The sequence below is a fragment of the Nelumbo nucifera genome, chromosome 1 (assembly GCF_055504915.1).
Source record: "Nelumbo nucifera cultivar China Antique chromosome 1, China Antique-T2T, whole genome shotgun sequence".
Classification (NCBI taxonomy): Eukaryota; Viridiplantae; Streptophyta; class Magnoliopsida; order Proteales; family Nelumbonaceae; genus Nelumbo; species Nelumbo nucifera.
Window position 1 is genome coordinate 198795696 of NC_142649.1, and position 24308 is coordinate 198820003.

Sequence of the window (24308 nt, forward strand, 5' to 3'; positions counted from 1 at the left end):
TTTGTTCAGTAAAAATGAGATTTCGATTCCCATTCTTGGTGGATTCCCATTCCAAAGTATGTTAATTAAGGAATTCATTACAAAAAACCCAAGCGCTAATATTAATAAAGTAATAAAATATTATTGAATTAATAATAAGATAATAATAATATAGTATATTAATAATAAAATAATAGAATATTAATAAACTATTAACAAAATATTAGTAAAGTAGTAATAAAATAATAGTACTATAATAAAATATTACTAAATTAATAATAACAAACAAAGATACTAATTAATAATAATAATAATAATAATAATAATAATAATAATAACAATAATAAATATTAATACAATATAATTGTAGTAATAAAATAAAAATATTTTAATAATTAAAATTATAATAAATATTAATAAATTCACAATAAAAGGCAAAGATATTATTTATTATATAATAATAAATTAATTTTAAAACAATAAACAAAAATAATAAAATATTAAGAAAATGTAAAAAAATAAATTATTAATAAAATATAATAAATATATTATTAGTCATAATAAAACTATAATATTAATAAAATATTCATAAATTAATGATAAATAAAAATATATTAATTATTAAATACTAATAAAGGTCATTTACCACAACACCCCCTATAGTTTCATAGATTTACTTAAACCTACCCTATAGTTTGTATTTTACTAAAACACCCCTTATAGTTTGTAACCTATTTACTTAATCAACCTTTCATTAAGAACTATTTGTTTTGCCATCTGAAAATAGTAAAATGATCACCAAAGTGGAAAATGTTCAAGTGCATGGACCCATCGTTGCTTATTACCAAAGTGTAACACTTTTTTGTATAGAAAATAAAATTGACAAAATAGAGAAAAATAGAGTGGTTGTTCATGTTTTACCAAGGGAAAATTGCATTTTTGTTTTTGGTTTCTTTTCATTAAATTTTTTGAATGGGTGTTAGGGTTAAAACTATCATTTTCCTCTTTCATCTAATGGAAGGTCGATTAAGTAAATTGATTACAAGCTATAGGGGATGTTTTACTAAAACACAAACTATCTGGTATGTTTTAGTAGATTCATGAAACTATGAGTGTTTTAGTAAATGATTGTAATAATAACAAAATAATAATAAAATAATAATTATATATTCATAAAATATATAATCCCGATTCTTGACTGAACCAAACAGGAGTTAGGAAGAGGTGATTTTGATTCCAATCTTGTTTGAGAACCAAGTTGACTCCTAGTGAAATTCATTGCCATCAACCCATAATTTTAAATAGGGTAAATTGTTGGAACCTCCCCTGAAGTTTGGTAATTGCAATCAACTCCCTTGAACTTTCTAACACAGTTGCAAGTAGACCTCCTTTGTTAGAATCCATGTTCAAAATACCCAAGCATCTTCTATTGAGGTTGGTTTCTATAGAAAAAAACAATACAAACTTTATAAACAACAAAAAAATAGAGAATTTGAAGTTGCAGCTTTACCTTTGAGCCATTTATATGAAGGAAAAATTTCTCAAAAAAATCAAGTTTAGAAAAGAGATGGGAAGGGTTTGGGCTAGTGATTCATATGAAGAGAAAATCCAAAAAACAAACATTTTAGTCAAAAGTATTGCATGGACATTTTGAACATTTCCATGCCTCTTTTTAGAGGATTTTACCAAAGGGGGTCTACTTGCAACTATGTTAGAAAGTTCAGCAGAGGTGATTGCCATTACCAAACTTCAAGGGAGGTTTCAGGAATGGTCAAAAACTTTAGGGGAAGTTTCAGCAATTTACCCTTTTAAATAAGAGGGGTGATTTGGCCCGACATACTCATATACAGACACGTGGAAGTGACCTGCTAATTGGACATTGACTCAGCACTTCCTGCCACCTCAACAGGTCAGGCCACCGTGGGTAGCTCGGGCACCTTGGCTAGGACCGAGGTTTGAGCAGCTTGTGATGGCCCGACTTGCTAATGTGACACATAGCCATCTTCTAGAAGCGGGCTAGTTGTCTCCAAGCTCTTCGGGATCATGCCGCACGATAGTAGGTCTTATCCTTATCCCGCCTGGATCGGACGAACTCGATAAGCCTTAACGACAAGCACGAAGTCCTCTTCCCGGTGCAGAATGAACTCCTAACAGCGCGGGCCAAAGATCTTAGAGATCCTCTTCTCGGTGCAGAACGCACGATTTAAGGTTATCAACCCCAATGACACAAGGTATGTGCGATTTATTGCTCACTAGCCTACTTACTATCAAATTTTCAGCTCGCACATTAAGAGTACTAACTTAAGCATCAGAGCGCCCAGCCGGGTAAGCCACCCTGGGTCCTCTGAGCTCTGTTTCCTTGTAGTTCAATTGGACAACTAAGCAACCAACAACCGAGCTGCCCTCTAGCTAGGAGCATCCAGATCGTGCACAATCAATTGGCGTCGTCTATGGGAAACACAACAAAAAGTTAAGTTCTTACCTTACTCTATTTATTTTTTTGCAAAATTTTCACTAATGGCCTCTTCAAGCACTGGCAAGAGAGTTGAGATGCACGTCATTGGGGGGCAAGACCAACCTGCACTTAACCCCGAGACCCCCACAGTGACCATCGGTAAGTTTGCCATCCCCCTTACCATTCTAGAGGTATCAACAGTTCAGAACCTGGCATTCACTACTCGGTCAGTTTGCGCGCCCATGCCTCATGTGAGCGCCTCTCTCCCAACCATAGAGCCCTCTGTGGTTCTTGTTGAGGTAGAAGCTCAGCGGTTCCATGAGCTTGTGCAAAGTGCCCTAATTATGCAACTCCAATTTCAGCAGTTCTAGCAATTTCAACAGTACTAGTAGAACCAACAAAACCAATAGTACCACTACAAACTACATTTCCCTCCACTTCACCAAAATCAGTAGAACCAGAACCAACAGCATGGACGTCGGTCACCTCCTTGAGGACCGGTGTCATCATGGGTCCCAACTCTTCCTCAGAACCAGACTCTACCTCGGGATCTAGCACTAGGTCAGCGCCCATCACCACGACGGTAGGTAGTCGACTAGAGAAACCAGCCACAGCGCAGCCACCAAAGCGATCTGCAACAATGATCGCGCAATGATCAAAAACACAGTCGTCAGCCCAAAAGAGAAGTAAGTAACAGAAAACCCGAAGTGAGGGGTAAGGATCTGGTTTGGAACCCATCCTATCACCCCAACCAGCAAGACCCAGCCCACGTTCGTGAAGACGCCAGTAATAGAGATCAGCTCCCCACTCGTGGCAGTATCCAAGATCAGGAGAACACTAGAGTCGAGATTCCAGCCAGCACCGAGGTGAACAACACTAACAATGAAGCAACAAAGAAGCGACGTCGCCGACGTGCATGCCACACCTTGGGTAAGAGCAGTGTTGACTATTTTGCAGTAGTAGAGAAAAGAAGGGAAGAAGTGAACTCGATAGATGCACAGTCGGCTCCTATCTCACTGAGTCGGCCTTCCCCTTTAGCACTAGAGATCCTTTCAGCCCCGAGGCCAAAGGGCTTTAAGACCCTAGCCCTGGAGACCTACAATGAAAAGACGAAGCCTTTTTACTAGAATATTTCCACTCTTGAACCGAGGTCTCAACCTCGGCCAAACTGGACTCCAAGCTATGCGCCAATGTCACCATCTCAGTCGGGCCTAACTCTAAGTCTTGGACCGAGGTGCCCTCCTCAGCCCCACCAGATTCACCACTCATATCAAACAAGCTACCCGTACTACTAGACATGCTAAAAATAAGAAACAAACTCAAACTGGAAACTAAAGTGACGAAAGACGACTTACCTAAGAAAGAAGAAAGTATACGACCTTGGAGACAAGACAATGAGCACCGACCTAGAAACTAGCGCGCAACCTCCAAAATGTCGAAATCCACAATAAGACAAGGTGAATGGGACCCCAAGGCCCCTATTTATAGCCACTTTAGTCGGTCATGAATGGCTCAAATCAGTTTGATCCGATGGCTCTCATAAAAACCGGTTGCATGGCTTTTGAGGTCGAAATCGGCTGAGTGCGCATTTTGACGTTCGTACGTCCCTGGTACGTGATCTGGTTTTATGGTTGAGTCGGTTGGGTCATCACGGTCTGACCTCTGGACTGGACCTCGACCGGGATGAAGATCGGGCCAAATCTACCTAAGCTCATCATGAACTCCTCGCACCAGGTCAGAACCCCTGGCACGAGGAGTGAGGGCAATTGATGAGGGGTGATTTGGCCTAACCTACTCATATACGAACATGTGAAAGCAACCTGATGATTGGACTTTGACTCGGCACTTCCTGCCACCTCAGCAGGCCAAGGCACCTTGGCTAGGATCGAAGTCCGAGCAACTCATGACGGCCCAACTTGCCAATGTGACGCGTAGCCGTCTTCTAGAAGCGGGCCAGCTGTCTCCAAGCTCTTCAAGATCACTCCGCACGACAGTAGGTCTTATCCTTATCCCGCCTGGATCGGATGGACTCTATAAGCCTTAACAACAAGTACGAAGTCCTCCTCCTGGTGCGAAACGAACTCCTAACAGTGCGAGCCAAAGATCTTGGAAGTGTTTCGTGAGACCAACGACAACTCACCTATTTAAAGGCATCAACCCCAACAACACAAGATACGTGCGATTTATTGCTCACTAGCCTACTTGCTATCAAACTTTCAGCTCACACACTAAGCGTACTAACTTAAGCATCGAAGCGTCCACACCGGATAAGTCACCCCGAATTCTCTGAGCTTTGTTTCCTTATAGTTTGACCAAACAACTAAGCAACCGACGACCAAATTACCCTCCAAGGAGCATCCAGATCGCACACAATCAGTATCCATTTCAACTTGCCTAATATTATTTTTTGTTTGGTTATTAGGTTGTTTTAAAGAAAATGGTCGTACTTGTGTCTCGGTTTTGGTGAAAGTAAACTCAAGTGAAAACATCTTTTATGTGTGTGTGTTTTTCTTCTTATAACGGAGCATTTTTAACTTCATATATTATGTGGAACGTGGCTAGAGTAAACAAAAATAAACAAATGAGCTTTGGGTTATGTGCATAACCCAAAAAGTCTCCCAATTTTTAATGTGTAAGCAAATACAAACAAATGAATCCTAAGAAAACTACTATCATGGTATCAAATACAACTTTAGTTGATTTAATTTATGTAAAAAATCAATAAAAAGAAAATAAATCTATTAATTAGGAAAAGAAATAGGAAAAATAATTAATTCAAGATGTTAGATTTAGAATGATAAAAAAAAATATCATTTGATTTATGCAACAAAAAATTAAGAACTTGATTGACCTCTTTTTTACACTGAACTAATAGAAGTTAATTTACCCTATTGATTTTTCATTGATAATTAAGGCTTATGCCTATTTTTTGCCTCATGCCTTGAGACTTGAATATTATGCCTCATTTTGAGAAAGTTAAAAACCTTGAAGCAAAATCTAACGAGCCTTTGCACTAAAATGCATGTCTCGCGCTTTAAGACTTAAAACTTTTAAAAATAATAATTAAGAGATGAATCATATATACTAATAGCAATAGGTGGAAACAATGTGCATAGAATTTATGGTGATGGCCTGAACTGAGATTCTCACTACTTGGTGGACACCGTGGAGCCTGAGATGTCATAAAGTGGCACGCATGCCAATACAGGGAAAGTTGTAAAGTTGTGTGTGGATGATACACAGCTTCACTACTTCTTCTTTAAGTATTTGCCTAAAGAGATTCAGGTACCCACATCATTGTTTACACTTTATGTTTCTCTTGTATTGAATAGTTGATGAATAAATAAATAAATAAATGGAGATAGTCCCGACTGGCGACTGGATCAGGATCAGATAGCTCATCATAAAGGGAGTGGGGGTGTAGTGTAGGACACTTTGATTACAGCGGTGGTAGATCGGACATTACTGGATCATAATAATAGCATAGGCCAGAGCTGCACATGCTCATCAATCAAATACACCATACCAGTCCACATGTTGTTCTGAATTCAGCAGTGGTATCGATTCGACGGTTCATGGTTCATAAACGTCAGAAGAGTCAAAGAACAAGCAATCCGTCACCGTCATTCAGACTTCTTACTTAGCATCCATCAACAACACTCACGCATCAAATAAATGTAATGGCCGGCCGTATGGGTGGTATCTAAATACTCCGCCGTGTGGGTTGCCTGGAGCCTGGTCCATTGATTCCATTTTATAACCCTATTGTACCTGTACCATGATGCATGGAATCACCACAACTCTTTTTCCCGACTCCCGTACGTAGAGCTTGAAGTGCAGTGAATACTAGAGTGTAGACATCTGACCGCAAGTGTACAGTACCACTACCTACTGGTCCTGCTCTACTCTACTCCTCTTAACTTAATTTGTTCTCAAATTCCACACGGACATACAACTCAGATGATGGGAGTCAGGGAGTGGAGCTCCCTCCTCCGATCGCAAACATCCATCTCAAATCCTTATAATGCTCAACTTGAATCAATTAATAGTCAAATCACTCCTCATTATACTCATCCATGTAAGTAGAGTAAAGGCATTGATCGGGAATCACCAACCTATTCACAAAAAGAAAGGAAAAAAAAAAAAAAAAACAGTCAGAGATCGCTATCCCTTCTCAGTCGTCCTCACTCTGTCACCCACTCTCTGCAAGTGCAAGGAATACAACACAGATGACGCAAGACTCAGATAATTAAAGATCAGACTAAATACAAGATTCCCCCAGGAGGCCACGATTAATCCGGCAGATGGGGCATCCGCTGCTGTGTTGGAGTTGGACGAGGACGACCCTAAAGGAAAGAACATTGGCCATCAGATCTCTACATATTGAGCAAGCAAGCAACGTTAACGCAGAGATGATCGATTCAGCTGCAGAGAAGTCCGTGTCTGTCAGTGTGTCTGTGTGTGGAGTCCGGGCGTGGCAGTTTGGGTGGTGTCTGATGAGAGAGATTTGTCATCTCATCTCATCTGGCCATATTAATAAGGTAATCTCACCTCTGTTGGTGTGTCGGGAATTGGCTCCTCTCCTCTACTTCCCTACCATCGATCGCCAGTCCCAGTCGCCACCCCTTTTTATTCATTCATGCCTTGATCAGCATCGTTCTCAGTCTCAACTCTCAAGAATGAATGGAAGAGAAGACGCAGAGAGAGAACGAATATTCGCCCAACCTCATCTGCAGTGTATCACGTGGAACACCACTGTCGTCACACCAACAACAACCTCTTTTCTCTCCTTTCTGATTACTCCCCTTTTCAAACTAAAATCCATCCAAAACCTTAAAAGAAAGCAAAGAAAAACTCGATTTGATCTTTTTTGAGTCGGAAGTTGAATAAACTTTAACGCTCGTAGAACTGAAGAATTCATTAATTTGTGAAAGGAATTTGAAGAAAAATATAAAAAAAGACTCAAAGACTGAGAGCAAAAGAAAAGACAAAGGCTAACATGGAGAAACCCTAGACTTGACATGATGTCATCTTTTCTGATGAATGCGACAATATTTCGACACATGTGACCATCCATGTCAGCAGACCTTGAAGTCAGGGTGATGATGATACAACGGATGGTGGTTGCTACTCTGCTGCCTGAGAATCTCCTTCTGCCGCCGGAGCTCCATCACCTTCCGATGCGAGTTAGAGTGCTGAGCCAACACGAAGGTCGGACTCGCAGCTGGACGATACTCCGGAACGAGCCGACCTGACTTGTACCGTACTCCGCACGCGTTGCACAGCGTTTTCGGTCCTAGTGGTCCTGTACGCCACTGCGGTGTTTTCTCCGAAGCGCAGTGCGTGCATTTGCGCACCCCTGACGACGAAGACGACGCCGAACCCGACGGCTCTGCAGCTGTGATAACTGACGAAGCCAATGAACCCTCTTTCTTCCTAGAGCTAGTAGAGTTGATATTAGTGTTACTGTTACCCAGTTTGGACTTGCCGGTAACCGGAATGTAAGACTCCGGCAAGGAAGTCCAGCTGATATGAGTGGATGCTGCTCTTGATCGTTTGCTCCTGGTGCGCCCGGGAACTGAAGCGTCAGCTCGGTACTTTGTGTTTCCAACGGGCTCGTTCGTAGGGAAATCGGTGTAGGAGTCGTCGACGAACTTGGAGAGCCATTCTAACTCTGCTACGTCGTCGTTCTGTAGGGAAGAAAATAATAATAAATAAATAAATTATGAAAAAAAAAATGTAATTTAGCAAGCAAAGAATGAAGAAGTAACAAAAATAGTGAGTAGAAGAATTTAATTTGCAGAAGAAGCATTATATAGACACATACAGGGACGCAGAGGTCGTTAGGGAAACTGGTGGAGAGGTTGGAGTTGTCGGTGGTGATGGAGGGGCGATTCCCAGGGTTATTTTCTGAAGGAGGGAGGTGGATGAGATCGGAGTCGGAGAAGAGGTCATCGTTGGAAAAGTCGAGAAGGTCGTCGATGTGGAGGAAATCAGGGGCGGGGAGACCAAACATGTCCATCTCCGATCCGACTTACGATATACGAACAGAGGAAGGATCTTAAGCCTCCCCCCCTCCCTACCTGGGTGGTGGTGATATACTAGGGTTTGTTTTTATGTTTTGGGGTCTCAGTCTCTCAGAGTGTATACTACCCTATAGTTAGTTGGTTCCCTGCAGAGACATATCCCAAGGGAGGGAGGAGATGTTAGTAGTTAGTATGAGGGTGGTGTGACCTGTGGGGTTTCATACTTTTTACATACACAACATTCAGTTCAGAATCAAGAGACAAAGGAACGTGCAGGGAGTGCCCATGCAGTGGGAGCTCCCCTCCCGATATTAGTTTCTTTCTTTCTTTTCTTTTTTTTTTTATTTTTATTCTTATTAATTAAAAAAGAAGAGAATATAATATTTATTAACCTTGTAATTAAAATGAGGAGTGGTGAAGTTCACGAGGAATATATACTTATTCTACCGTTATTTCTCTTCTCTCTCTCTCTCACGCATCTTGACATGTATATATATAAACGTAGGATTTTGCTGCCCAATCGTTGATTGTTGATAGTGGGGGATCCACCGTCCACGTCCACCATTTGGGGTTGGGGATTACAATTTTTACAAATTACAATGGTTTGAGTGTTTTGTTTGGATGAGGTAGGCCGCGCTCGTAATTGTACTTACTTATAACCTTGGTGTTGGTGGTCGAAAGAAAATTACTTCCTTCGTTACAGTCAGGGCTTATCCGGTACATGTGTGTGTAAGAAAAAGTAAGAACGTCAGGGTCAGGGATGTTTGTTAAGTAAAAGTATTATCGTAACGTGTCGGCAGCTTTTATGTATGACAGTATGAGGTGAGGCCCAATTTTACCAGATGAGATGCAACGCTTTGGTAAATCATCACTCATCACTGGAGACCGGAGTGAATGGTGGATTCGCCCATAAAGTAATTTGGATGAACAGTAGAGGGCTCTGCCCTTTTTCCGGTCCATCACGTGGGGACCACCCTTACGAAACGGAGCCCCACTTGCTCTAGTCGTAACGGAAATAGCGCGAAGCGAAAGCCGAAAAGTGGGGCCTGGGGTGAGGCAAGGAAGGAGAGAGTCAATACTCAATAGACCCGAAACGCCCGGTTCCGTCAATGACAAGTGACAACAATGCCGAGTCCGAGTCCGGACGACCACATCCAGCTGGCTTCACCTTTTATTTAAACACGACACTTTTCAATCGAGATTATGACGGCACGTAGTAGTAAATTAGTAATAGTAATAGTAGGAGGAGGAGGGTGCAGTGGTGTGTGATGTGAGCCCAGTCCGGATCTGCTCCTCACACTGCGCGCCTCATACCGACCTCACTGCATTGGAGATGTTCCCAATATAGGGTGGGATCTGGCTGTAAGGTCGGTGTGAGGAACAGATCCCAATTCGTGTGGGCCGTGGGGAAGGAGAGGACGGCAGGACGCTAAGTACCGTCCGTACTCAATATATTTGAAATCCTACGTGTACTCACGAAGTTGACTCAAAAGACTGCCAGCTAGACAGCACGCCACGTAATCTTCCAGTACGGATTAAAACCTTTTCCATTAAAAAATAAAATCATTAGCATTTAATATATAGGAAGGCTGAACTGAATTCTAGGTAATGTAATACGTAAAATAATTAATGTTTTATAGTGCTTCTTTTAGTTTAGATATGTATGAATTGATGAAATTAAGGTCCTCAAAATTACGGAAGGCTTTTGGTGGAGACTGGAGAGAAGAGGAGAAGCCTCGAATCACGTGATGTGGCAGGGAGCAGGGGCCAGGGGGTGTGGGTGGTTCGCTGTGACCTGTGATCCCTAAGCAACAACACAGCACGTGCAAAAGTCATGTGGTGGTTAAATTAAATTAAATTGGGAATCGATTAATTAGAAAATCATGAAAAAATCGGTAGCCCACAGTAACAAACAAAAACCCAACACATGACACATTGGGCATTGGCCACAGCCACAGGATCGGGTCAGGGCCACCAAAGCCTCCCCAAAACTCAAAGCCTAGCAAGGCCTATATTTAATAGCCTAGCATAGGTTTCAGAATTTCAGATAGGTTAAATACTCTCATGTGCGATTTCATCTATCCACGTGGTGCTTAATCCTGACCGTCCCTGCTGTCTCTATATTCAATGCTCGCTCTCTAAAAGTCAATTCACTCGGACGGTTGAGATGTTATTCAATCACCGATGAGGTTTCTGTAATATCCGGTTACCGTATCCCCTCTTATTAAACGTGATCTTCTTGTTAAAACACTTAAAACGCGAATATTTTGATTTAATCTTTTTCTATTACTACCTAGTTTTACTTTTACTTGACATTAAAAAAAGGCGGACGGAGACGAAGCTGACCAACCACGAAACTTTAACCTTTGACTCTTGGAGTAATAAAATTGGAAAGAACCAACGATTCCTCCAGTTTTCTGTTGTTAATGGAATGGTGAGATATTGAGATAAGCATGCATGAGATGAGAGAAGGGCAGAAGGCCGGGCACCACAAGACTTTAATGAACTGGAGCTGGGCGGGTGAATCTGGACACGTGTACACGAATGAGTTTAATGAACTTCGGTGTGGGGCGATGTAGTGGTGGGTGGTGAGCGAGGGACGTGGGGCCACACAAAAGTGCTGGGGCCTGGGGGGCACATGGATTCCGTCAGGCTCAGGAGCAGGAAATGAGGAGTTGGGCCTGGGCACTGGGCAGTAGCTCCCTTCATTTACGACGTTCGTGTGTCGACTGTCGGCCAACCACGTGTTTTCTGCCCATTGGTTCCCAAAAAAAGAAGTGGGTTTGCACTTTGCAAATTGAAAATGATTTTTTCTATATGAAAAAGAAAGAACTATTTATATGCAAAATGTCTGTGTGTTTTTGTTTTGTGACTCAAAGGGAAGGGATTAGGGAGGCCTTGGGGGAAGATAGCGATGTGTATTAAACACAGCAACCAGAGATTTTTGAGAATTCAATATAAGGTATTAAAAATTTAAGTAATGAATCCATGTGTATGTCAATGAAACCAAGAACAGCACTCGTATTCCCCAATCCCCACAATCCCTACCGCCAACAGCAAGGAAAAATTAGAGAGAGAGAGAGAGACTGCTAAAAGAAGGAATATGCACAAGTAATAGTAATAAAGAAAAAACAAAAAAAAAACAAATGCAAGTTACATGCTTCCTTGATAATATATCCTCACTAAAAGATATTAATAATACCACAATATCAGTTGGGACCTGTGGGTAGAAAGTTGAGACCGACAAATTTCTTAAACCGTGCACGAGGGGCTTGTTCTATGTTAGCAAAAGCCAGAGTCAAACAGTGACATCTCTTTGACAAAGCCAACACCCAACGAATTGTACTTTGTTTTCTTAGCTATCTAGAGTAAAGATTAAAACATACCTATCAAAATCATGCATGAAACAGTTAGTTGTAAGAATTTGTTTCATTCCAGGGTTAAAGTTAAAACAGCACCTATAGGAATTCGGATTCAATCCTTACAAAGCGATGCTCACCTATAGATAATGGCTGAGTTGGTTGGATCTCTGGCTCGTTGTAGCAGAGACCACTATGGTTGGGGTGGTTATGGGTATGGGCCTATGGGGAATGCCAAGTAACCTCTAATTAAAACAAAAAAATCATTTATACGGTCAATCCAAAGTTGAAAGGTTTGTTAATCTTTCAGACACTGTACCATTCTGCAACATATCCGTTTTAAACGAGACCAACCCAATGACTTTAGATATGTAATCTGTAGACATTCCCTAATAAGGGCCAGTTGAAGCCGGGTAGGATTTGACTGGGATTTAGAATATATTGTCAATTTTAACACTCATTTCACAAAGCAACTCGTGGGCATTGCTTGCCTTAGTGGCATGACGGCAACAATCACTTGTTGAGCTGTGTACTCTAATATCGTGGGCATTGCATTTTTACAATATCTATCTACTTAATCTGTGTACACAATGTGGCTGGGGAGTGGGGAGGGTGACAATCCGTGCTGCATTGGTCGTTATCCCTGAGAAAGCATCAGAGCATACATGGTTCCAAAGGCATTGACATCTCAGACATGCAGCAGCGCAGATTCTCAATTCGCTACAGTACACCGTGTACCACTTCCAACACTGCCATGTAGGAGAGAGAGAGCACATGAGTGGATAAGAGGAAATAAAGACTCCTGTAAGAATTGTCTGGCAACAACCAGAAAAACAAAGAACAAGGGGGACCAGCTCTTCAACTCCTCTCTTTCCTTGAAATAATAATTTATTGAACCTCTGTTGGAGAAGAATAAAAAAGCAATTTTACTGCCTTTACTAAGGTTTTGAGAACGGCCATCACGAACTTGGTTACACAGATGGGAAGGAACTACAGCAGGTTCAATGCCAAGAAAGGATGCATTGTCACGGTGGTGGCCTGCTCCCATTGTCACCTTGGAACTGATAGACCGAGCTCTAATACAATAAAGCAAACACAACTTTCATCAGATTCACATGGGAGAAACATTAATTACACTAGTTAAACAAAAAGAATATAGAAGGAAGAAAAAAACAACAGGCTTACGTATTCTCAACATCTTTAGCAAACAGGTTCTGGTTACAAGGTACGAGCAGAGAAAGAAGACCAACACAAAGTGAAATTTAGTGCGGGACAACCTCACCATCAGATTCACATGAGAGAAATATGTGCAGTTTAAACAAGAATCAATTAGAATAATGATGGCCCAAATATGATTCTACAAGTAAGAATACAGTCTCACGACAATACACTAGTTGAAGCATACATGACAGAACAGAACCCACCTTCTGAAACCGCATGAAGCAAAATTGTTTTCACGTACCATCAATTCCATCTGGGGAAAGGAACAATTACCGTTACCATATTATTGCTACTAATAATATTAAGTTATTAACAATATCATTTAACTCTACACAACAAACAAATAGGCAACAACTTTAAACCAAAGTTTAAAGTATCGATACATATCGGCCTATCGTTCTGGGACCCCTCCGATACGCCCCTACAGTGGGTGTATCGGGGGTCTGACTGGTTCAGGGGGTGGAGGAGCCCTAAACCAGCCCCCTGAACTGGTTGCAAAAAAAAATAAAAATAAAAAAATAAAAAAAGCAACAAAAAGCAGTATCGATTTGCCCAATACGCCCCTACCGGCTTCATTATACTGAGCAATGGTAGCTCCCAAATGCAATTAAACTCTTAAAACAGTTTAGTCTTGCTCACGCTGTTTTTTTTTTTCGATAAATAGTCTTGCTCACGCTGTTTGAGATGGTGCATCTGGTTAGATGGTTAGGAACGCATGCAACAAGAAACTAAGGTATCCCTTGGGTAAGAGTAACTAGGTGGTACTGACACACTTTAGATAAGTCCAACCTACATGCCTATGTACTTCATACCCGAGTCTTAGTCTGAGAAACAATATAATCTAGATGGTTCCTACACAAGTATACTGCAAAAAAATTGCAACATTAAGTTCACATTAATGCACAAATTGGTGTTTTTCACCTCATCTTTCCATTCCACTGGTGTTATATGGGAACCACCAAAAAACCTTGGTGCTTTTTTATTTCCTTCCTAATACCAAAGGTGTTTCTTTTTCATTGAATAAAATGCTGAAGAAAATGTATGAGAGCTTGATTCAATGTCTATGTGAATGAATAGTTAAGGTTCAACTTAAAATTTCAATGCAAACTTCTGTGTTTAGGAACTTCCAACACACCAGGATTACTTCCTCAGAAGAACGATCACTCTTTGTACACTATTTCCTCGTCATAAAAAAACATTTTAGAATGAGATATGTAACTATGCATGTGTACATTCAGCCAAGTTGTGAAAATCAAGGATTGAATGAAGATCACAAGGATAACAAAGAGAAGCACTAGAAGAATCTTTGTTCACTATGGTTAAATATGTAACTAGTTGGTTTGTTAACAGGATTTTCATACTTGACAACGATGCTGTGAATCAATAATTTGCAGATCCTGTAAAAGCCCAGCTTATTCTTTCAAGCATTGGGGAATCATGTGCCTGCAGCAACCAAATATCTTGAAGTTGGTCTCGGGAGATGAGTGAAAAATTGAAGCCATGATTTCTCATATAAACAAAAGAAAATCACTGTGGAAAGTTATCCTTTAAATGAAGGCGCACTTAAGTTATCTGGATTTGCACATGTAGATTACAAATAATAATTAAGATAACCTTTAACATGCACTAAAGCCACTTCATATCTTTGTGTTTCATAAGCCTCCAAAGAGAAGCTGGAAATGATTTTGCTGACACAAGATGAAATCTTCCAATTTTTGTTCCAAGAGGGGTGAATGGGGGTACATGCGCTACAATTACTCCATATCTCTGTGCTCATTAGAGATTTTGAATGAAAATTCAGTTGGAAATGATTATTGCTGACACAATATGAGATTTACAGACTCCCCAAAAAGCAGAGAATTTTTTGATGGGTAACCTAAAAACCAGAGAATGTGCTTTGGATTTTAAAATTGCATCATTCCTCTACAAGAGTAGAAGAAAATAGCACTTCACCTAGTAGTTCTAAAATGACATAAGCAATAGCTACCCAAGAAACAGAAAAACAAGGAAAAGTCATATGTCAATCACATGGTTATTTTGATTGTCATAAAAATCCTACTTTCAAACTACTTGCTGTTTGCACGCAACATGCTAAGTAGCTATTAACAACTGACTTCATCTAGTTGGAATCATCTTCATTATGATTTTCATCATAGCAAGATAGAAGAAATTATTTTCCCCTTTTTCTTTCTTTTCCTTTTTTTATTGAGGGTGGGTGGGAGAGGGGATGACAGTTTTTGCAGACTCATGGATGCGCCCCACTATTTTCCATAGGCATGAAAATAGGTTCCAACTTTAAGAATGGTTCTCGGTTTATTGATAGTATGAGCACCTTATATGGTAGAGCTACAACAGATCAGATCAAATTGGATACACCTAAATCCAAATTTGATTCGATTCAGATCTGAATCAAATTTTATCCATCAGATTAAGATCGGACAATTCATATTCAAATTCAGAGAAATGGATACTTCCCTGGTATAAAAAAAAATGTCAAGTAGTTTACCGAGGTACAGCAAGGACATGGCTGGACGCGGTATCAATAAGAGATTTACAATAGAAAAATGAAGAATCTGAGTTTTCAAAAAAAAAAGAATGAAAGAATCCATCATGATACAGCACTTTTATACAAGTATTCAGGTATCACTACATTGAGTAGGTCTGCATTCCAAAATAGCCTTTTTATCAATTGACAACCTCAGCAGGAGAAACAGCCAAACATTTGTTTCTACACTATCAAGGAGCTAGAAATCTGTGGCTGGCCAAGATATCTTGGCTTATTTGGGCTGAAATTTGTTTCCCAAGTCCCAAGTTCTGTGGAAGTTTTTTTTTTGTTTTTCTGAAAACTGTAAAGTAAAGTGATTTCATTGAAAACTGTGGAATAATTACAGATAAGAAAAAAAGTTGTATGGAACAATTGTTGGGTAGAGGGTATCTGCAGTGTTTAAGCAAAAGAGGCAAAGTGGCAAAGGAATATGACAGCATTAGATGGAGATGTTAGCAGGGAAGATCAAGGGCATGATGTATTCATGGCTCTCAGTGCATAATAGTTTCAGAGGCATAGATTATAACTCAGTTTTTGACATTCAAAGCCTGATTGGCAATAGCATTTACATATATATTACTTGTACATCCCCATTGTACAGAGCCTTAGTATACAGGGGTTGTGAAGTAATCTTTTCCACTCATACTGATACAGTTTAAATATAACACAATACTTTACTTTTTAAGTAAATGTACAGGCTGCAAATTTTGAATTCCATCTTATACATGGAGGTTGTGTTATTTTGATAATAATTCTAGATTTAACTGTGATACTCCACAAGGCTTTGGTAACGTATGGAGAAGTTTAATGACAACTCCGTGAGTTTTAAAAGTCTTGGAGGAAATTAGTTTTTTTTCGTTTCTATGGAGGGATATCACTTCTAGTAAATAAAATATTTTAGAATTTAATTTGAGACATACACAGAATTATTTTAGTGCTCTTCATGCAAAGAGAGATGGTTCATACCAACACTAGCAGCAGGGAGGTCTCATCCAATAATTGGGGAAATAAAAATTTTGCTTATTAAAAATATGAAATTCTAACAAGGAAACTGAAGAAAAATTTATGATCTGAAAAGGTTGGGTTATACTTAAGCTACAACATTCTACGTGTTCAAATCTGCAGAGTCCATCCAGCATGGCAATCAAAAATCAAACAAGAATCATAGAAAAAAAAAAAAAACAACTTCAGTTTAACGGAAAGATCCACTTAATTTTTCTTTCTATATGCCTTATGACATTAAGTCAAGATGAAGTCATTAACATAAGACCCTCAATTGAAGTCCGATGAATTCAAGCTAAATGTATAGATGGAGAAGCAGCTACTCACACTCAAAACAAAAAAATAAAACATTAGAGTCCGGGAGAGGTACGACAGAGTGTACCCTGTGAGAGAGCGCGGCAACTCCTCGAGTTCGAGCTCAGACATGAGGTAAGCCTCGCAACAGCAACTGCGCTGTGGAGAGGTAACAGAGACTGCGCACATCCAAGTTCGACGGGAGATCTAAAGAAAAATGCCCATCAAATCACAAATAAGACAAGACAACCGATATCGAAAAAGGCACATTTAATAGATGGAAATTTAGGCCTGTAATTGCTTTTCTAAAAAAAACCTGCTCAACGAAGAAAATCTGAGAAGAGGAGTTCTAGATGAGAAAGCGCCTGAGAGAGGGGCTTGTGAGGATGTCGATGTGGAAGATCCGGCAAAAGGTGTTCGGATTTTCGATTTAACGGCGGATTTGAGGGAGGAAATAGCCATTCTGTTGACGAGTCTATTGCAGGCGGAAGCCATGGGAGGTTTGAAGAACTAGGGACCGAGGAAATAGCAGCTTCGTTGCTTTCTAGGGTTGAAGAGTCTAATTTCCGTATTGTGTTTGGGTTTAAAGTTTAAACTACTTTGAAGGGTTTTAGCAGAGGAGTTTTTCTTTTTACAACTCCGCACCGTTAGATCAGGAGCTAATAGACTAGAAAGTCAATGCATCGGAGGGCTAGTAGTATGATCTGTTCATTGAGAGTTTTTAGTTGTTGGTTGTTCCGTTGTTCTTATCCTGCTAGGGGTGCAACAATCCGATTCCAATCCGATCCTTTTTTGTTGGATTATGATAAACCTCCATCGGATTTGGATCATCATATCCGAACCGAAAGGATTTGATCCGATCCGATCAATATATGTTTATAAAATACTAGTAAATGTGTACGTACATTACAGGTGAATACGTGATAGTGTGATTGCTTTAAATGACAATAATAATAATACAATAACAAAAAAACAAAAATAGTAATTATATTTTAGTGTTCTTACGAAAAACCCATGTAAGAAAGATAAATAATAGAAGCATAGTGTGTATTGATGAAACCAATGATTTATTTTATCAAGTCAATAAGCTATGGATGATACATTTATTTTCTTTTTTTTTCTTTTTGGTATTCTTCTTATGTCCATCATTAATCACAATAATTCTCATTTTTAGACATATTTTGTGTATTACAATGAATATATAATATTAAAGACATGTTTAATACTCATGGTCAAATCTACCATTTAACCAATCACACCAATATTTTGGGTCCATTTATCATCAAATTACTTGCTCATAAAAAGCCATTAGCTTGGTTAATAATATGGTGACCCAACTATTTGAACCAGTTAACTATTTGACCTAGTTGGTGGGGTCACAAGTCAAATATTAATTTTATTTTTCATTGATTTTTCCATTCCATTTTCATCATTAATAAAAATATTTTTTATTTATCATATTTATATTCTTGATATGATGAATACATAATATTATACATGTTGCACATATTTTCTATATAATTTATATTTATTTATGATTTATTGTATTTCTATTTACTTTATAAATTTTTATTATTTAATTATAACATCATGAAATGACCCATATGACTTAGGTGGTTTGAAATGTCCCACCACTTTCATAGATGGGAAAAACCAGTTTACTTTTGGGTCAATTTTAGTGTATTCCACTATCATTATTAGTATAAAAAAAAACTTATTTTTTCACACATATTTTTATTTCCAATTAAGCAATATAGTCTTTGCACTTAGATTACATCCCAATGGGTGGGATAACAACCTCCACACAAGTAAAGTTCAAGCTCATTCAATCTAGAAAGGTATAACTAAACTCTATCCACTGATTTTTAACCACATCAAATACTTAGTAGGTAATGGGTCCCAAGTTAAATTTTGGATAGATATGTGGTGGGGTATATAGTAGTCCTTTAGCCTTGCAATTCCTTTGTCTTTTTCATCTTTCCCTCAACCTTGAAAGCACGATTTTGAGCTTTATACCAAATTCCAACTCAATTGTCTCTTGGACCTTTAGTTGGTGTTGAACCCTTAGAGACCATGAAAATTTGGACCTTTATCACTTAAAGTCCTTGCTTTCTGATGTATGCATCTCACTCAATCAATTAGATCACAGAATTTGGAATGCTCACACTTCAACAAATCATTTGTGTGTATTGTAGTGTGAGCAAAAAGGTCTAGCTTTTATTTCTTCTTTTCAATTTGAATTGAGTTAGTCTAAATCATGTCTGCAATCTAATTTCCCAATGGAGGCATGGAGGCTTAGAAAAGAGAAGGAAATTATATTGAAATTTGTTCCTCAAGCTATCATGTGGACCATTTGGGAGGATTGCAACCTATATGATGTAACGATTTCTGGTCACATATCAATTTTTTGGCTAAGTACCTTGTCAGCTCGTCTGCTCCCAAGTGGCATGTGACTCAGGGGCTGAAGTGGAGTTCCCTAGCGTAGCGCAACTCAGCTGCTCCCTACATGAGATGATCTGGCTACCAGCAACGACGAGAACTGAACTGGCTACTCTCTGCTGGCAATGATCTGCTCATCTTTGTAGGCGGTGGGAGCTGAGGGACTTGCGAGAACTAAATCAGAGAACCCGGGGGTGTTTACCCGGCAAGGTCACTCCGATGGCTAAGTCAACACTTAGTAGCGAGCTGAAAATGATATAAGAGAATGAGAGAGCTAGAGAGCAAGGGTTACCCTCTCCCCCTTTCGCCCCTGGGGGGTGAGGCCTTTATATACTGGAGTCCTCGCGGGTTTGGTGGAGCAGTTCCTGGATTCCCACTGTGACGGGACCTGCTTTCGTGTTAGGTGGGGGTAAAGCCACCAATCGGTAAGGTTGCCCATTTTCGCCTGACTCGGGGAGTGGGTGAGCTAATATAGTCGTTACAAGTCTCAATCCCCTAAAATGTGGGGTACGGTGGTGAGCTCCTCGGGGTTGTCACACGGTGGTCGGTCCGACTAGGAGGCGAGATGCTTGTGGCGAACTGCCTAGTGGCGAGCTGCTTGTGCAGTGCCAAGTTGTCTAAGTTGCTAGGCTATATGATGGTGAGCTGCCTGTGGCGAGCTACCTATGGCGAGCTGCCCGTGGCGAGCTGCTTGTGGCGAGTTTCCTGTGGTGAGCTGCCTGTGTTGAGCTGCCTGTAAGTGGCGAGCTCGAGCTGTCTAGTTGTCAAGAGGCTGCACTTACTTGGCATGAGGTGTTAGGTGTCATAATGTAATTGGAAGGCCAAATCCACCCTCATCACTATACATTTTTGAGAAAAGAGCAGATCTTTCAAGGAGATTATTGATCACATAGTGAGTTGTTGTAATTTTTGGGCTTCTAGTAGTAAGAAGTTCATGGGAATTAGTGTGGAAGAAATAAAAAGAAACCTAGTTGTTGCTTGCATACATCTCCTTTCTCGCCCCACACACTCTTAGTAGTTAGTAGGCAACCCTCACTTGACACAATGGCATCATTCTCAGATTTGATGGTAGGTCCTTGGGTAACCCTAGGTTGGCTGGTGTAGGGGGAGTTTTTTGGCCAGTTAGATGTAGAACCTTTCGGGCTTTTGGTGGGCCTATTGGGACTACAAGTTCCACGAAGATAGAGATCCTAGCATTGCTCACCGGTCTTCAATTAGCTAAACTACTAAGGTTAAAGTTCATTTATGATTGAGGGAGATTTTGCAAATACAATCAGGTGGCTAACTTCTAAGGTCCCATGTAAGCATCTACTCAACCAGGCTAGGGACCTAGTTGTAGATATGTTGACTTCCTAGAAATGGATCCCAAGGGAATTTAACATAGCAGCTCACTCATTGGCAAATTTTGGTCTTTTTAGAGAACATTTTTGTCTAACTATGCATTTCTACCTTGAGTTTAAAGGGCTTTGCTAATTACTATAGCTTATTGTTATCCTTCCTTCATTAAAAACAAAAAAACATGAGAGATGTACTCTCATGTTTTTTTACAAAATGTATATACTTTATATTTTTTTGTATTTCTATCTTTTTAAATATTTATTATTTAATTGACATGTAGGGTTTCCTATTTGGTTTAAAAGGTTGGACTGTTAACCCGCCATCAAGACAAGTATATGGTTTCATTTTTAGACCAATTTTAAATCTTCTATTTCATCTATATCATTAATAAAAATAATTAGTGTTTATCACACTTATCTTTGTTTAATATGATTAATATATAATATTAGAGATGTGTCTTTAAATACCAAGGCTGTCTAGTAATAAGTATCCCAATAAATCATAGTCTACCAAGCTATTAAATGAAAGATTTTAAGTGCATAAAGATGGGAAGCTTCAATTTAAAGCTCCTTGATTGTCAACTATGTTGGGGTTCCTTAAGCTTTATGGGACATGGGTCTTTCTGGTTTCCCATCTTTCTTGTCAAATGGAAAATGATTGTTTTATAGTCTACCAATCTTTGAAAAACTCAAAAGATCTTCTGAAAAGACTTGCTAGATAGACCCTAAATCTTCATACATAATTACCCCAAGGAAATCAAATCTATTATGGTGAGCATAGAGTTTTTAGTTCTTTATAAATATGTCAAGACTTTTTAAAAGCCCTTTAGTGATCCTTTCTGGGGTTACTTTGATATTTGTTGAGTACACTAATAAAATAAGAAAAATGACTTAATTGAGTTTGGATCGGATTAACTTTAATTGGGTTTCGAGTGAAGTTCAAATTGGACAAAACCTATGACTACCCAACCCATCAATAGTGATGATCATGAGTCAGGTCAGGTTTACAAGTAGTTAATAGCCTTGAGGCCTACCTAGGCCTATAATAGTACATGTTCAAGTTTGGTCCCACATCCGGATTGGCCCATATGAATATATAGGACTTGTAATTTAAAACAAATGAAGTTAAATTCACTTTATAATCAAATTATAGAAAACAAGATTAAAAAATTGCATAAAATATATTTGAAAATTTATTGTGTGCATATTAATATATTACACCATATATACATGTCATAGATATGATATTTATATGGATATATATATTTGGTAAAATACTATGTCATGTAAGAAAGATACTATATGATTACCATAAAAAATGTAAGATACTATACAAATAAATAAGGCATTATACCAATATTATAGTATATATTATAAATATACACACATTGGGATGGGATAGGTTTGTCAAACATAGGGCTTGCTTGGCTCGGGCCCTATCTACATTATGTGCAGGCTTGATGTAAGTCCGATCTAGACTAGGCTTGAGAGAAATTTGATTGCCTATGCCTAAGAATTTGCAAACTGAGTAGGTCAAGCTGAGCTAAATCATAAATGATCATCCCCACCCACCAATATCCCTAATCCCACGTTTATAAAGCTAAGCATATCCCTAAAATTAGAGTGAATAGCGTCAGTTCATAGAAACAAATAAGTATTGAAATGGGTCATTGTAATGTATCTTATACAAAAAAATTGATGATCTTTTTGAAAGCTATAGAAATGGGTGATTGGTTACAAGTGTACACGTCACTTCCCAATTTAGCACAATCGCTTCTACCTTTTTGTCCCTTTGAAAAGGTGGATGACTAATTAAACTATAACCAAGATTTGGTCATTCAATGTTTTTCCATAGAAATCATCCTCAATAGTAACTGCATGGGTATTTTGAACATTTTTGTACCTATTATTAGAGGATTCTAATAAGGGATATACTTATAACTGTGCCAAAAAGTTTAGGGGAAGTAATTGCAATTACCAAATTTCAATGGAGGCAATAGTCAAAATTTTCATGAGAGGTTTCAGCAAATTACCTTAAATAAAAAAAAAAACTCATTATTCATTCAATGCAGCAACCAAATGAGAACACGAGATTCAATGACAATTTAGGACACTTGTAATACATCATTTACTAATAATGATAGACGAGTGAAATATTAAATATACTTTGATCTTTGGGCACTTTCGATTATGTACCATTCATGTTGAGAAATTATCTTCATTAATTTCAATCTTTAAATAGGTTTTATCAAGTGCATTATAAAATACTTGTTTTTTCTTTTTTTAATTAAAAGTTGCATGTTGCAACATGAAGTAAAACCATATCGGCGTACACAGACTTCTTGAATAACAGTTTCATTAAACTCACCTTGGTGCCTACCATATCAATCATATTACCCTTGGCTAACATATCATCTACAACTTGTTCACTGTTAAATATAATGAATCCAAAGCCTCGAGAATGATTGGTTACATGATCATGAATGATCTGATGATCCACCACCTTCCCATACTTAGAGAACTTTTTGAACTTGTCTTTAGGGACAATTGTTGGCACCCCACCAACAAAAATCTTCTTTGTTTTAAAATCCTTAGATTGTATAGAGCCCTTAGGTATGGTTCTTTTAACTTCAACTTGTTTTCCATTGATAACATGGGTCTCTTCGATAACCTTGTCAACAACTAATGGATTAGCATAAGTAATAAACCCAAAACCCCTTGGTTGCCCGATGTATCGATCTTTCATTATCACTGAATTGGTTATCTCTCCATATTTTATGAAATACTTTGTGAATGTAGCTAAGCTCATGTCTTTGGCTAATCCACCGATAAAAATCATTCCAGGACTCGGTCCCTCTCCTATGTGCTGGTCATTAGAGGGCTTTGAATCATTTTCTGATGATGCACCCTTAGATTTCGGACCCATAACCTTTAGCATTTCCCAAATATCTAACGACCTAGAGATCTGATAGAGGAAAAAGATCAGGAAATTAGGTTAGGTGAAATGGGGTTTAGGACTTGCGAAGACTTTGCGATAACTAGCTTAATATTCAATACAGATTGAGTAATTGCAGTCTTTAATTCAGTTTTTAAATATGATTATTAAACATGTGAAGAGCAATTACAGTCTTTAAATATGTTTTATTAAACACATAAAATACTTGTTTTGCCCTTATTTGTACTTCAGAAAATATTAAATAAAAGGGTAATTTTTGTCCAACCAAAATTATATTCAGTACAGATTGAGTAATTACAGTCTTTAAATATGATTATTAAACATGTGAAGAGCAATTACAGTCTTTAATTTCAGTCTTTAAATATGTTTTACTAAACACATGAAATACTTGTTTTGCCCTTATTTATACTTCAGTAAATATAAAATAAAAGGGTAATTTTTGTCCAACCAAAATTCCAGAAATATTATGAGAACATCCGTGCATTTTATAGTAGTATAGATATTTACTTATAAATATATTAATATATTTATTTATAAATATGTTTATATTGCATTTTTCATAATTTTTTTTATAAAAATATATGTATATATTAATATATATATATATATATATTTGAAATTAGTTAAAAAATACTTATATTTTTTTTGTTTTTTATATAAATTTTTATGTTTTTTCTTTTAATAATTTATTAATT

At 38.4% G+C, this 24308-nt stretch overlaps 3 protein-coding genes across 6 annotated transcripts; all 3 read right to left on the reverse strand.

Annotated features, from left to right (window-relative positions):
* Positions 1-7316: 7316 nt before the first annotated feature.
* LOC104602363 (GATA transcription factor 4-like) lies at positions 7317-8741 on the reverse strand. The gene is made up of 2 exons (XM_010266022.3): positions 8262-8741; positions 7317-8124 (listed from the first exon to the last, which is right to left on the reverse strand). The coding sequence occupies exons 1-2, from the start codon at positions 8454-8456 to the stop codon at positions 7513-7515; spliced, it is 807 nt and encodes a 268-aa protein (XP_010264324.1). The 5' UTR covers positions 8457-8741; the 3' UTR covers positions 7317-7512.
* A 3861-nt stretch (positions 8742-12602) lies between these two features.
* Positions 12603-17470, reverse strand: LOC104602364 (uncharacterized). 4 transcript variants are annotated; one of them, XR_736070.3, is made up of 4 exons: positions 17198-17470; positions 16970-17088; positions 13005-13293; positions 12603-12895 (listed from the first exon to the last, which is right to left on the reverse strand). XR_736070.3 is itself a non-coding variant. In XM_010266023.3 (3 exons), exons 1-3 carry the CDS (start codon positions 17374-17376, stop codon positions 12870-12872), a joined length of 324 nt encoding a protein of 107 aa, XP_010264325.1. In that variant the 5' UTR covers positions 17377-17470; the 3' UTR covers positions 12603-12869. The 4 variants fall into 4 exon arrangements, 2 of the variants coding, with proteins under 2 accessions (XP_010264325.1, XP_088751933.1); XR_002022938.2 differs by lacking the exons at positions 16970-17088; positions 17198-17470 and adding an exon at positions 14402-14484; XM_010266023.3 differs by lacking the exon at positions 13005-13293.
* A 5474-nt stretch (positions 17471-22944) lies between these two features.
* On the reverse strand, positions 22945-23583 carry LOC104602431 (heterogeneous nuclear ribonucleoprotein 1-like). Its single transcript, XM_010266117.2, has one exon. The coding sequence runs from the start codon at positions 23581-23583 to the stop codon at positions 22945-22947; it is 639 nt and encodes a 212-aa protein (XP_010264419.2).
* Positions 23584-24308: the final 725 nt, after the last annotated feature.